The 13,646-nt window shown below is 42.0% G+C and overlaps 1 protein-coding gene across 1 annotated transcript; it reads right to left on the bottom strand.

Moving 5' to 3' along the window:
- Positions 1-11,011: 11,011 nt before the first annotated feature.
- Positions 11,012-12,020, bottom strand: LOC306784127 (forkhead box protein D3-like). The gene has a single exon (XM_079277969.1). The coding sequence runs from the start codon at positions 11,971-11,973 to the stop codon at positions 11,107-11,109; it is 867 nt and encodes a 288-aa protein (XP_079134095.1). The 5' UTR covers positions 11,974-12,020; the 3' UTR covers positions 11,012-11,106.
- Between the last annotated feature and the right edge of the window lie 1,626 nt (positions 12,021-13,646).

Here is a 13,646-nt window from a genome sequence, read left to right as displayed (position 1 = left end):
GCTGCGGCTTTTCAAACAGCCCACTCGCATCCACTTCCACTTTTGGCAACACAACTACAAATATTTCCAAATGAGATGAACACTGACAATAGCCTGTATGTGTGTGTGTGTGTGTGTGTGTGTGTGTGTGTGTGTGTGTGTGTGTGTGTGTGTATGTATTTATCCATCTATATTTGTGAGGACCAGTTTCAGACCTTCAGAGTGGGAACATTTTGTCCGGTTGTTTGAGGGTTCAGACTTAGTTTAAAGGTTAGCATTAGGTTTAGTGTTAGGGTACAGGGGTGAGTGTGTGTGTGTGTGTGTGCGCGCTCGGCCCCCGGGTCACGATGACACTGCGTCGAACAACAGCGTATTGCGTCTTCCTCTCTCATATTTCTCATCATCAGCACTGCCGCTGTCCAAATTCCACTGGTGCGCTCGCAGCATGGCGGAGGGACTCGGCCCTGTTGTCGACCTCCATCCTGCAATAATAGGAAACACAGCATCACTTTTCCACTTTCTCCCTCCCTTTTCAACGCTAATTCAAAATATATGAGTTCCTGTTTGGAGCTCCCTCGCTCCGGACTTTATTGTTTGTTTTGGATAAAACGCTGCAATGCAGTTTGCTTTCTTGTCCAAAATTCTTTTGTTGATAATGTGCTGCTGTTTTTCTGTATATGGGTGGAGGTTGGAACACGTTTGTAATGTAACAACTGCCTCTTCTGTTTTGGCACATATGCTGTATGTGCCAGGTCATGAGTAAAAATAATATCTAACCATAATGCAATTGACTCAGTCTGAAATTTTCGGGTTATATGTCACTGAAATGAAATCGCTTTTTCAGAAACACCATGTGCATTCACATGGTGTTTCTGAAGCCTGGATCAGTTCTGTGGCTTTTATTGATCGTCAATGTTTTGGTAAAACAATGATGAAGCAGCAGGCTTATGGTTAAACTATTTGATCACTACAGGCCCTGTTTTATTTATTATTATTATTACATTATGCAATGTTCATTTTATTTCATCAAGCACATATGACATGTGTGATTCTCTAAGTCTGAATTTCAAAATTAATTTTGATGTGCTCCACTGCATTATTTCCACATCTAATTTCTCTTTCACTTTTCTCACCGCGTCAGTCTGGGAAGTCTAGACTAGAGAATCGACTTCGCACCTGCAGAGCTGTTTCTCTTCCTCGCCTTATAACTCGCTACAAACGACAGGTGTTTTTATTATTTCGCCCATTACATTTATATCAATGAAGGTAGGCTAAATAATATAAACACCTGTCAGTGGACATACAGTTTAACAGCACCACAAAGTACAACAGTATACAGTTTAATCGACTCCTCTCTAAAACAGTTTCAATAAAAACTGAACCCTATCAACCTTAATCGGTTTAGCTGAGTGCTTCGAATAAACTGGCAACTCATATCAATGGATATTTGTTGTCTCACGCATTGTACTGTAAACAGATTTTATTATTTGTTTGTATTTTGGTGGGCTCACCACTAGATGGCGACAAAGACTAAGTATTACTAAACTTGCAAAGTCCAAGCAGCTTAACTTGATTATTTAATTAAAGGGACATTTTGTCAACCTTTTCTCTGTCACAGTGTGACATGTGTTAGTATGACATGTGTGTATTCACCATGGCCCCTGTCATTAAATGTGAAAATGAGATTACATTAAAAAAAAAACAGAAAAACTAAAGTTGAACCACTGTGTAAATGTATCGTCAGATGTAAAGTTAAAGTTGGCAATAGTTGTCCTGCAAAACTACAATTAACAACAAATAAACATGTCAATGCACACAATGTCCCCAAAGAAAAGGAATGGAAGTGCTTTCAATCTCAAGAAGGAACGAACAAGACGTTGTTTCGGTCCATATATTTTATCTTGTGCTGTTTGTAAAATGTAAAAATAAAATCACAGCAATGATATTTGTTGCATTTATAAACTGACATTATCATGTTTATGTGCTATCGGAAACTTAGAAAAATAATTTATAGGGGTTCTTTTGCACCAAACATACTGCTCATTTCCATTTGGGTAAACAAATGTAAGTACAGTTCTTCTATTGTAGGCATGAAGATGTAACACACACACACTTGCTCTCTGCTGGTGGGCCGCCGCCGCACCGCTCAGTGTGTGGGTGGTCTGGACCAGGTGGAGGAGAGAGGGATTAACACCAGGCCTGCCTAAAGGGGAAACAAAGTATAGAGGGAGAGAAAATAAGAGATGGAGGAGAGATACACATCTGTCCACCAGATGTGCTGTTCCAACATACAGAGGTGGTTTATGAAATCGAGAAAAGGGAATGAAAAGACTTTTAGTCACGAGGATCTGTGACAACTGGATGCATTGTGACTGAAATAACATTCAGCCTCCCTCTCCGTCTTCCTCAATCACTCTCTCTACTTTAAACGTGTGTGTGTGTGTGTGTGTGTGTGTTTGCTCTGGTTGTCTGTCATTTGGGTATATACATAACACACACACATTGGTTCTGTTTCCGTCTCTTCTTCCGTTCCCGGAGGAACTTCTGCAGGCTGCTATAATACAGTATAAACCAATGATGACCACCTGTCAAAACATGTCCAGTTACTGTGTGTGCGTGTGTGTGTGTGTGTGTGTGTGTGTGTGTGTGTGTGTGTGTGTGTGTGTGTGTGTGTGTGTGTGTGTGTTTAGAAGGGCGTTGATGACAGGGCATGAGACAGCTTGAACTTGCAGAGGAACAAAAGACTCATCTGAAACAGATCTTAGTGTTAAACATGATAGAAAATAAAGTAGAGCTGTTTACAGAGTACACTTTTCCACAAATGATCCACACTAAATGTTACATGACATTCCCTTGAAGCTCAACTTTGGTTGAACATCTTTTTTCTTTAGTTCCAATGGATTCACTGTTTCTTTCCTCTGCAGCATATGTGTGTGTGTGTGTGTGTGTGTGTGTGTGTGTGTGTGTGTGTGTGTGTGTGTGTGTGTGTGTGTGTGCGTGTGTGTGTGTGTGTGTGTGTGGTTTACAGCTGTTTCCAAAACTAACAGTGTGAGCCCATGTTCAACAAGCCCTACCTCTGGGATTTGAAAGGCCTATAAACTCTGGATGAAAGCTGAGGCCAAATTAATAAAGTCTAACAGGATAAAGATGTGGCTTGTTACACAGCACGACATTAAAATTGCCCTCCTAAGTGACAGAAAACAATCTGAATTTATGAGTTCCTGGCCATAGAACACCATATAAAGTACACCAGTTTGTTTTTGTGTGCGTCCTGTTTGCATTGCATCTTTTGCTCTTTCCATACCGAGTCTCTCCCTGAGCTTTCATATCTCCCGCTGGCTCAGTTGGCCTCAAAGCTCACTCTCATAATGAGATATTAAGTTAAACCAGCAAGATTCATTGATATTATGAAAATAAGAATTGTAGCCCATCTAAATGAACAGCTCCTTGCAAACTGCAATTGCAGCTTCTATCATATTTTTCCTGGATGGATACCCCAAAAAGAAAAAAACAACTCACACAGAGGGCTAACAAGCCACCATGATATGAACAGTACAAGCAAATCACTTCTGTAAAACAGACATCTCACACCAGTCTGCTTTTTTCACCGCTTCCCACTCACGGACAAATATTCCATAATTCATCCCTGTGTGGTCTACCGTCAACTTTCAAAAAAACGAAAGTCAAAAGCTTTATTTCTAAGTAAAATGCAATTTGAGAAGCAGCGCTTGTAGTTTTATTATCGGTTTTATTTGGCAGAATAAAAAAGCAGACTCAAGTTCTGATTGGAACTTTGATCAGTCGCTGAAGCGATTCAATTCTTTCAATCCGTCATTTTCCTGTCGTTCCACCTCGTGAATCATTAATGCAGCGGACATTAACAAACACTGAGCATTTCATTGATAAAGCGTACGGCCTGACAGACGGCTTCTTTCCTCTCCGCTGCAGAAACAGATGAGCATCGGATTCAAAGCATGTACAGTATCACTGTGGACGGAGCTGTCAGTCAGCTTTGGCACACACACTCACACGAGCTGCCCGTCACGAGCAGTCTGAAATGAAACAGACCCGCTCACGTTGTAATAACCCTCCCATTCATCCTCCCTCGCCCCCAAAAAGCAGGAAAGCTTGTATTTGGATCGGAAATCTGCTACAAATCTGGCAACCATATGTTGGGATGGATTCAGCTTTCATGTCTTTCAACTGGCTCTTTTTGTTTGTTGTTTCATGAAAGAGTCCACTTCTCCAAACATGTGCATCTCCCTTGTTGTGTAGTCGTGTTGTTTTTGCAGCGAATCCTGGCATTGTGTGCTTGCTGACAGTGCTCCGCTTAGCGAGGCCTTCTGCTGTGTGAGTGAACGTTTTGGGGGTTTACGGCTCAAAGGGAGTCGGCGCTGAGCTTGTAGAGGACATGGCCCGCACATGCACTTATTTCTGTTACACGTTGTCAACAGCTGGGGGATGTACTGCAGATTGGTTCCATATTGTCGTTACCGTGTTCTGACATTGACCTTATGTAAACCTTTGGTTGGATCACCAATTTTAAGAGCAGAGAAAATAAGGGGAGATAAAGAGTTAGTATGAGCAACATTTAAAGATGGTGGTGGGTAGGGGGTGTGCGCGTTTTAAGGATGATGTAGTTTGAGATCGTCATACATTCACTCACTTATACTGTGGCAACAATAGACTGTTTGTGCGTTGCGCACCTGGGACACTTGGAGATCGTATATCTTGGAAAGCTTGACTTGGAAAATGTGAACTCTGTTGTCTGAGACACAGCATGAAGTGTAGCAACTAGTTGTAGTATAGTTGGCGCGAGGTGCGCACCCTAGAAAGTTATGCAATTGGCGATCAGAGCTTTTCAGAGAGCTTACAGTTCATTGCAATCCCTCCTGGGCATTGTGGAAGTTGGTTTATGGCGTTGTTCCGGTTACACTCGTCTTCTTGCTTCTTCACAGCACATTTTTGTTTGTACGCCCTCCGGCCTTTTGGAGAACAATGCAACGTACGGTGCGCCATCTACAGAGGCTCACGCGAGCGGTCTATACATGCAAGTAAAGACTACGATTAAGCTCAAGTAACAGTTTCGTTAATCAGTTTGCTCATCTAGCAAATCCGTGCGTTTTCCTGGATGTCATTTGTCAGGAATGAAATCAGCTAAAATGGCTTTCCTGTCTGGTTATTTCATCCAGACAGGAAAAAAAAGTCTGCTGCATTGAAGTTTCCCAAGAGCACAGTGGTGTCCATAATTCTTCAATGAAGGACGTTTGAAACAACCAGGACTTTTCCTGCATGCTGTTAAGAGAGTGAACCAAGACCTTGGTGGTCACTCTGGCTGAGCTCCAGAGATCCTGCTTTGAGATGGAAGAAACATGGTGAAGCATGGAAGCATCATGCTGCGGGAGTGTTTTTTCAGCAGCAAGGACTGAGGGGGGATAACAGCCAAGAAAATGCAGTCGGGCTTATAGGGTCAACTCTTTGAATGTCCAAGAGTGGCCCAGACTCGAACCAAATCAGGAAATCTCCTTCGACATGGAAATGGCCATCTACCAACAGCCCCCATCCACTCAGACAGAGCTTGAGAGAATCCAGAGAATGGTAGAAATACTCAACTTTCTGCAAAGTTTGTCATGTCGAGCAAGAAGACTTGCCAGAAGTGCTTCAACTAATTACTGAGGGTCTGAATACTAACTTTTTTCTTTTGAATACATTTGCAAAAAACCCTTCCAGTTGTTGCTTTGTCTTTTTTGGGTTATTTTGTGTAGATTGATCACTTTTTTTTGCTCCAACAACTGAAAGAAATGCACGTTATATACATAAACTATGTAGGCTACTCACTGCAACATATGGGGGTTATGGTGATTGTTTTCATGGAGCCCCGGGTTCATCATGAACAACTTGCAGGATGCACGCACAAAGATAACAAGGCAGCCAACTAAGAAAACAGAAGTTCACGAGCTCACATGTGAGCGGAGGAAAGAGAGCAAGGGTGAAGGGGAGTGGGCTTTTATGAGGGTTGAGTCAACCAGGGTGGTCCTTTAAGCGGATGGGAGGCTTATCAACACAACACAACAGCAGAAAAACCTCCAAATCATCCCACTCCTTCAAACTTCTCCCATCTGCGGCTGCACATCCAGAGCTGGCCAATTGCTTCCCGCTACCCGCACGCCAAGTTCGGTCTGGCCAGCGGGTGTCTGGGAGCAGAAATGCCTTTGTTTCAATCCAACTCAAAACACTTCGCAGCTGTTTGTTTTTGCTGATTCAAGTCTCCCACTGTTGGCTAAAAAAAAAAACACAGTTCTAACCAGTCAATTTGAATTTGGACGGCAGCGGTTGATGTGTATACTTTTTGAAAGAAGCTGAAGTACTGAATTGTTTGATTCGTAAGTATTCCACAGTTCAAGTTCAGATCAAGCCAACGCTCATTAATGATTTCTCCAACTCTTGTTTTCCTGGCTCGGGTCTCCAGCACCTGTCAGCTTTTTTTATGAGCGCTGGAGGCAGGAGTGGATACAGAGCAGCAGGGTGGAGCGGTTTGGAGGGAGGAGGAGAGGAAAGGGGGATATTTGTGATATTTACGGGCGGCAGCGCAGCATATACTGCACAGCGTTTTATGGCACTTAGAGTTGTATTTCTTTTTAAATACTTGTCAACAAGCTGAGATTTGGAATTTTTAGGTTGATTCTTGTTTTAAAAAAAGGTTATGATTCTACGAATCTTGATACACCTGAACACATCACGATAACGTTATAATATACCTTCACCCTATACCCATTTTACTGAATACTGCAGAGCTTGAACGCATTTAACAAATTACAATGTAACTCAATGCAACCGTTATTCAGGACTGTATCGCCCACAGGTTCGCTCTCCTGCTGATTTCACAGAGTTTTTGTCCTTATAGTTGGTCACTTTTTCTTCTCAAATTTCAAATCATTTTCATACTGGCTCGAATTTCTAGTGTGGAACGGGGGAGTCAAATTAAGGCGAATAAGTCCATCAAGTACAGAAACATTTTTGAATGGGAGTGCTGTCACGATGAGGCTTTGCCTCCTGTGTCTCTGTGACTCTGTGACTCCGCCCTGGTCTCCTCCAGGCTCCCTCCTGATTGCACTGATTCTACTCACCTGTCCAGTCCACCCAGCTGCCTTCAATCTACTCATCACCCAGCACCTGTCAGCTTTTATGGAAGCCCGTTTCCGCCACTGTGAGGAGAAAATAAAGGTCCTGTTATCTCGAAATTTCGACTTAGTAAGTAGAAATTTCGAGATAGTAAGTAGAAATTTCGAGATAGTAAGTAGAAATTTCGAGATAGTAAGTCGAAATTATGAGATAATAAGTCGAAATTATGAGATAGTAAGTTGAAATTTCGAGATAGTAAGTAGAAATTTCGAGATAGTAAATCGAAATTATGAGATAGTAAGTTGAAATTTCGAGATAGTAAGTAGAAATTTCGAGATAGTAAGTCGAAAGTATGAGATAGTAAGTCAAAATTATGAGATACTATCTCGAAATTTCGACTTTCGATGAAGTTACGGTGCTTTTATTCTGAAATTGTATTTGACGTTGCGAACTGTTTCCGCTTCCGGTTGTGGTCGAATCAGATCGAGTCAATGACGATGTAAGTCATAGAACTGTAACTCTGAACCTATGTGGCGTAACTGTTCCGTTTGTAGTTGATGTTCTTCAGTGCATTTCCTGTTCTCGGCCGCTCAGTGTGGTTCATTCTGTTTCTGTTATTCTCACCTTGTCGTCGTCTGCCTGCAGTTTGGTCCATTCTCCCGGTTCCCGAGTCTGCCTCGGCCTGCCTGGGTTTCATCCTCACACCCTTGGATTCCCTGTTAAGTTCCCTTTGTGTTCACATTTCATTAAAACCTGTTTTCACTTTGCAATCTGGTCATGTCTGCGTTTGGGTCCACCACACCACCCTGTGACAAGTGCAAGTGTCTGTGACGCAAACACCCCATTCTATCATCCTTGATCTTGAATCCCATTTCTGTATAGTTGGCTTGGAAGTCAGATTTAGAAGATGTAAAGAGGTTTGCATGGACGTGGGCCTGTAACGAAGCTCTCTGCAATCTAAAGCGGTTCCTAAATTGCAACCAGATCTTGTAAGTGTGGGAGACCACGGGTTGCAGCGATTTGAAGCCTTGAGCTCGGCATGTTTGCCAGCGCCATCTTGGTTTTTGTGACTGATACTGCACTAACATGTTATACTTCTGTGGTGTAGTTCAAAAGATGCTATATTTGCAAAGAGTTCATGTGGATTTGTATGAAGAATATAACAAGATTTCTGACAAATTTAGTTTTTTATTGGTTGGAATTTTGTTTGACTGAAGAACCAAACAGCAGAAACCGGCTTCCTGTTTGTTAATAGAAATACAACAGGGACCCCTATCTAAACCATTTCTCAAATATTTATGAAACATAAACTGCATTTTTTTGTAAGTTAAACCACAACTGTAGATAATGGTTGTAATGACCTATACGACAATGAGATATGCATTTGACAAAATTAGCATTTACCGCCTGTTGGTCTGTAACACATCTGTCTACACTCCATAATCTGAGCTGCTGCTGGATAGATTTCCATGAAAGTCATGACAGTGATCACCTGACTTCTCCTCCAGCGCCACCATCAGGTTGCATTTTTCCTTGAAATGTGATTCGACTGCTGGACAGATTGCCGCGAAATTTGCTAAACGCATTCAGATGAATTGTGATTACCGATATGATTCTCGATGACATCATTGGATCAACATTTCAATTTGTCAAATGTTTTGGTTAACGACTGAATACCCGCAAAGCTAACGACATTCCCATCAGCCTCAGCACTCAGTACTTTGCATTCAGTGCTAGTTAGCAAATGCTAACTTAAGGTTGTGGACGTATACAAGCATCACCTGTCAAATATGCATGTCAGCAATTGCCAATGTGGGCGTGTGTGTGACCACACTGCAGATTAGCAGTTCGCTTATAAAGTATTTAGCATCTAGCGATGATATCGAGCAATTCTAAGCGTGGCTGTTTGGATAAAAAAGCTGCCAGTGGAAATAAACTGGATTGTTACCTTGACCTTTACAGTACTGTCATTCAGCCTCTTTTACCTGCACTTTTGTAGGATATCCATTTTCGCCAATAAAAGAAAAAGAAAAGTAAATTATGACGCTCATAGTTCGTCAAAATATTCCAATTTCCTACTTTTTTCTTCATGTTATACTTTTTACGATACAGTCTTTCAACAGAGCCATTCTCTTGCTATACAGACAGGATAAATCATGGGCTCATGGGTGGCTCTGCTGTTATATATCTGTCATCTGTCCATGTAGGTTTTAGGGATTGGAGAGGGGCCCCTCTCTTTTCTTCAAATATACACACTCTATCATATTTCCTGTCACGGGGCTCATGCTCCGGTCTGATTCACACACCACTGAGTGACTTTAGTGGGTCGCACTCACCTTTTTGTTTGTTTAAAGGAGGAGCAGGACTGTGAGCGTGCATGTGAGCTGTAATTGAATAAAACTCAAATATGACAGAGAGTGTCAGGAAAGGCAACCTGCTCCCTGGGGGGTTATTTAGGCGGTAGACAGATGTTTATGAGCTACATCCCACTCACACCAGCAGCTACATCCAGAGAGAGAGTTCCTCCACCCATCCTCTGAGTGGATTAAAGGAACAATGAAAACAACGTTCCTACGTTCTTATTATAAAATAACTGAAATAAATACATGCACTTTCACATGTTTCAGAAATTCAGAAAAGTTTTGAAAAAATGTGAAAGTGTAAGACTAAAAAGATAGAATAAATGGTTAATACGTGAGATAGTTCACGTGAGGTTTGGTATATGTGAGGAATGCTATTTTGGATTAATGGGGCTTGGACACTCACTCAAACAGATGAACAATCATCACACTGCAGATTTGTTCTAATCTCTCATTTGCCGGTGATAGTGATATATGTTTCCACTGTTTTGATTAGTGTTGCTGTTTACACTATGATCTCTGACAAACACAGAGATGAAATAGTTTTATAAACATAAAGATACATTAGCCAGGTGGAGTCCCTCCCTCATTCACAAATAATAACATGCAAAATCATGAAGATATTTATGCATTTATGGACTAACAGATGAACTCCACTTAAAGCTGTACATTAAAATGGTGACAATACACATAAATGCATCTTTTAAAAAAGGTCCATAATAATGTTTACGTTTTGCAGTTCATATTTACAGTATATATTAAGTCATGATTGTATATTTTTCAGTTGTGGTGTTTTTGCTGAACGACCTGAATCCTCCCTAAAAGCAGGAGCACTTCTACCGCTGCTATTTCCACATAAAACAAAACAGCAGTTTGAATGTGTAATAACCTGACGACCAGATGAACACGTGCTTGATATTCATGCAAACTCTGCTACGCTCTTGTTCTACTTATTCGGCTGCAAAGGAACAGCTGAACATCTTTTGGACTGTTTTTTTTGTAAAGCAGAACTTGTTGAAAGTGATGTGGCGGAATCCAGGGAGGGAGAGATCAAATGTGCACGCGCTCAGATATTTTGTGATCTCTTGTGTTTACATTTGATAAACCAGTAAAATAAACGCAATTCATTTTTCAGACGAGCGTATGTGTGCAAATCCGTAAAGGCCTATTGGATGAGATGAACATTAAGAGATGCGACTGTTATTTATTATAATAGGCTATTATTTTATTCATAAAACGGAATCCTTTGCCCCAAAATGATCTAATATTATTATCGTTGTTTTATATAATTAGATGTGCGCAATCATTTCAAAATTATTAAATAATTATATTTATTTTTGTGATTTGTTTCTTTTCTTTAGTGTTCTTCATTTCGCGCACATTCTTTTGTTAAGACAAAGAAAGAAAAGAAAAAGAGAAGTAAAATAGTCAATCAAACTGTAAAATCGTATAGGAAGCTATGTTTTGCTTTTTGATTTAAATTGCACAAACTCTGTAAATTCATTCACGTTTTATTCAAAACATCTTTTAAAAATTCGTTCAGACACCGATATCTAACTGAGGCCTGTCACATCATTAAAACACTGGGTGGCCATTTGTACATAATGCGGGTTTAGATTCATCGAGACAGTCGGGCATCATTACGTTACATAAATAAATTAGAGGAAACTTTTAGGAGTCCAGTGGGGGAACTGGACAGCTGAGAAACAGGGTAGTTGGGAAGCATTCCGTGCAGCGAGACGGGAGACACGAGCGAGCAGCCCGTAGACAGACACGGGACAGCGGCGCAGCGTCCCGGGCCGCAGTGCTCAAAGGTTACACACGAGGGGAAATTCTTGGAGAGGAGCGAGGTGAGTGCAGGTATGATGCTGGGACTAGTCTGTGCGCTTAATCGACTCCTTAATCCCAGGGCGTGGTACAAAGCGGGACCCTGGGGAGGAACACAGCTCATCCTGTGCGCTCCGAGGAGAGGAAACGCGGGCGTCGGACCGCGCTCCTTCGCCCTGAAGTCCCTCAAAAAGAAATGTTGCCTCTTGAAGCGTTTCCGCCGCCGAAGAAAACTCCCGTTTTCAAACATGCCGGCTGACATGGGATCCAGGGTCCAATAATTCCCCTTGCCGGGATTCCCGGGCTCCCGGGGCATTTTGACAAAGCAGTCGTTCAGAGACAAGTTGTGACGGATCGAGTTTTGCCACGCGGGGAACTTCTCCCGGTAATACGCAAAGCGCTGACCGATGAAGTTGCAAATCTCGCTGAGCGTGAGTCTCTTCCTCGGGCTCTGGAGGATTGCCATGGTGATGAGAGCGATGTAAGAGTACGGGGGCTTCACCGAGAAGGTCCCCCTGTCAGGACCCTCCTGTAGTCGGACCGCAAAGTCTCCCTCCTCCCGCACTCGAAAGGATGAAGCGCGTTGCTCCAAATTGGGATTGCTCGTGTTTATCAGTGAAGAAGCGGCGTTGTTCACGTCTTCACCTTCGCCCGTTTCCCTCATGACTTTGCTGTCCAAGGTCATGGTCCGAAATGTGTCCGGCGGCACGGCGGCCCCAAATAATGCGCTGATCTAGCCAGAGCCGGCGCAGACCCACTTCTCCCCTTTCATTCACATCTGACTACATGTTAAGACTCTTCCAGCCTCCCACTGCAAACTTTCTCCTCCTCCTCTTGCAAGCAGTCTGTCTTCATGAAAACAACAGCAGATGCAAATCGGACACTCGAGCTTTGAAGCCTAAAGGTTTAAAATAGATCTTCTACTGAGAAGACATAATCACAACGATTATCCACTGGTCTCAAACATCACAAAGTCGGGTTTTTTTAACACCAATAATCACTTGATTTATCCTCTATAATAGCCGAAACGTGATTTGCTCTGGATTGTCTTCTTCTTTTATTGTGGTTCAGTTTAAATCCAGACTCTCAGGAGGGGGACATTGGTCTTGCAGTCATGCCAAACATAGAACACACACAGACTTAAACACAAGATGCATAAACATAATAACATCGGAGAAACACATGCAAAGGTGACCGGTGACAGCTTTGAAACAAGTTGAGTACTTCAATCATGTTAAAATCAGTCATCTATATGTAAGAGGAAGACTGATTATCATCTGACTCATCCTGAACATTTATTAACAGCCAGAGAGATACAATCCTGCTTCACTCCTTTATTACTCATGTCTGAGGACTGAAAACAGACCCGCTGCATAAACACCTGACTTTACTAGATTATTTTCAAATGTGCATGTCTATATCTAGATGTTTTATTGGCTTGCGCTTTATGGCTCAATCATTCGTTAAGGTTTAGTGTGATATTAAGGTGGTCACAGCAGGTTTTTTGGATTGAAATATGTTGAATGTACACGTTCATTTTACTGAGCTTGTTTCTAACTTGTATACTCTTGGCGTACACAGCGCTCATTTCCGTCGGTTTTGCTCGTTGCAGGATGGTCTGGCACACGGTGACAGAGGCTACTCTGGCTGTTCACGTAAGAGGAAGATGTAATCCGTTTTGAAATAATAGCTGCTCTGTATCAATTCATGTGCGGCCACCCACTTGGCAAATGGGCCTGTACTGCAGGGAGGGCTGAGGAAACTGTGGGAAGTCTCACTAATGAACAATTCTTCCCTGTGCCTCTCGTTTAACGTGATGTGTGTGTGTGTGTGTGTGTGTACCCCTCTGAAACATATCCTATTTTATAATCATTGCCCTTTTCGCAGGGGATTCATATCAAGAGCGGGTCTTACCTATATCCCTACAAATAACAGGAAACAAATCAAATGTTTCATACAGAATTTAATACAGACCAAAACGCATGCAACACACACACAAATCTATGCGTATTCATCTCACAGAAAAACAGCAATGCTGAGGAAATCCGTGCACCAATTAACCTGGCATGCAACCCAAATGAACGACAACAAAAACAAACAAACCACAGTTATAATCGATGTCAAAGACAATAAATAACTTCATTTAACATGTGCAACTAAATGTGTATCCACTGAGCTTTCTGTCGAAAAAGGTCCCGAGAAGGAAATTGTTTTGCAGTTAATGACAGTGAACGCATGCACTGAGCTCAGGTTGCACTTTGTGGTCCTGTGCAAAAATAACTTTCGGCTGCAGCCATATGGCGCAGCGGACCATTATACACAAGCAACGCTGGAGCTATTTAGATGAAGAAACGCCAA

The sequence above is a fragment of the Melanostigma gelatinosum genome, assembly GCF_949748355.1.
Source record: "Melanostigma gelatinosum genome assembly, chromosome: 11".
Lineage (NCBI taxonomy): Eukaryota > Metazoa > Chordata > Actinopteri > Perciformes > Zoarcidae > Melanostigma > Melanostigma gelatinosum.
Note: the sequence above shows the minus strand (reverse complement) of the source record. Positions and strands in the feature narration are given on the sequence as shown.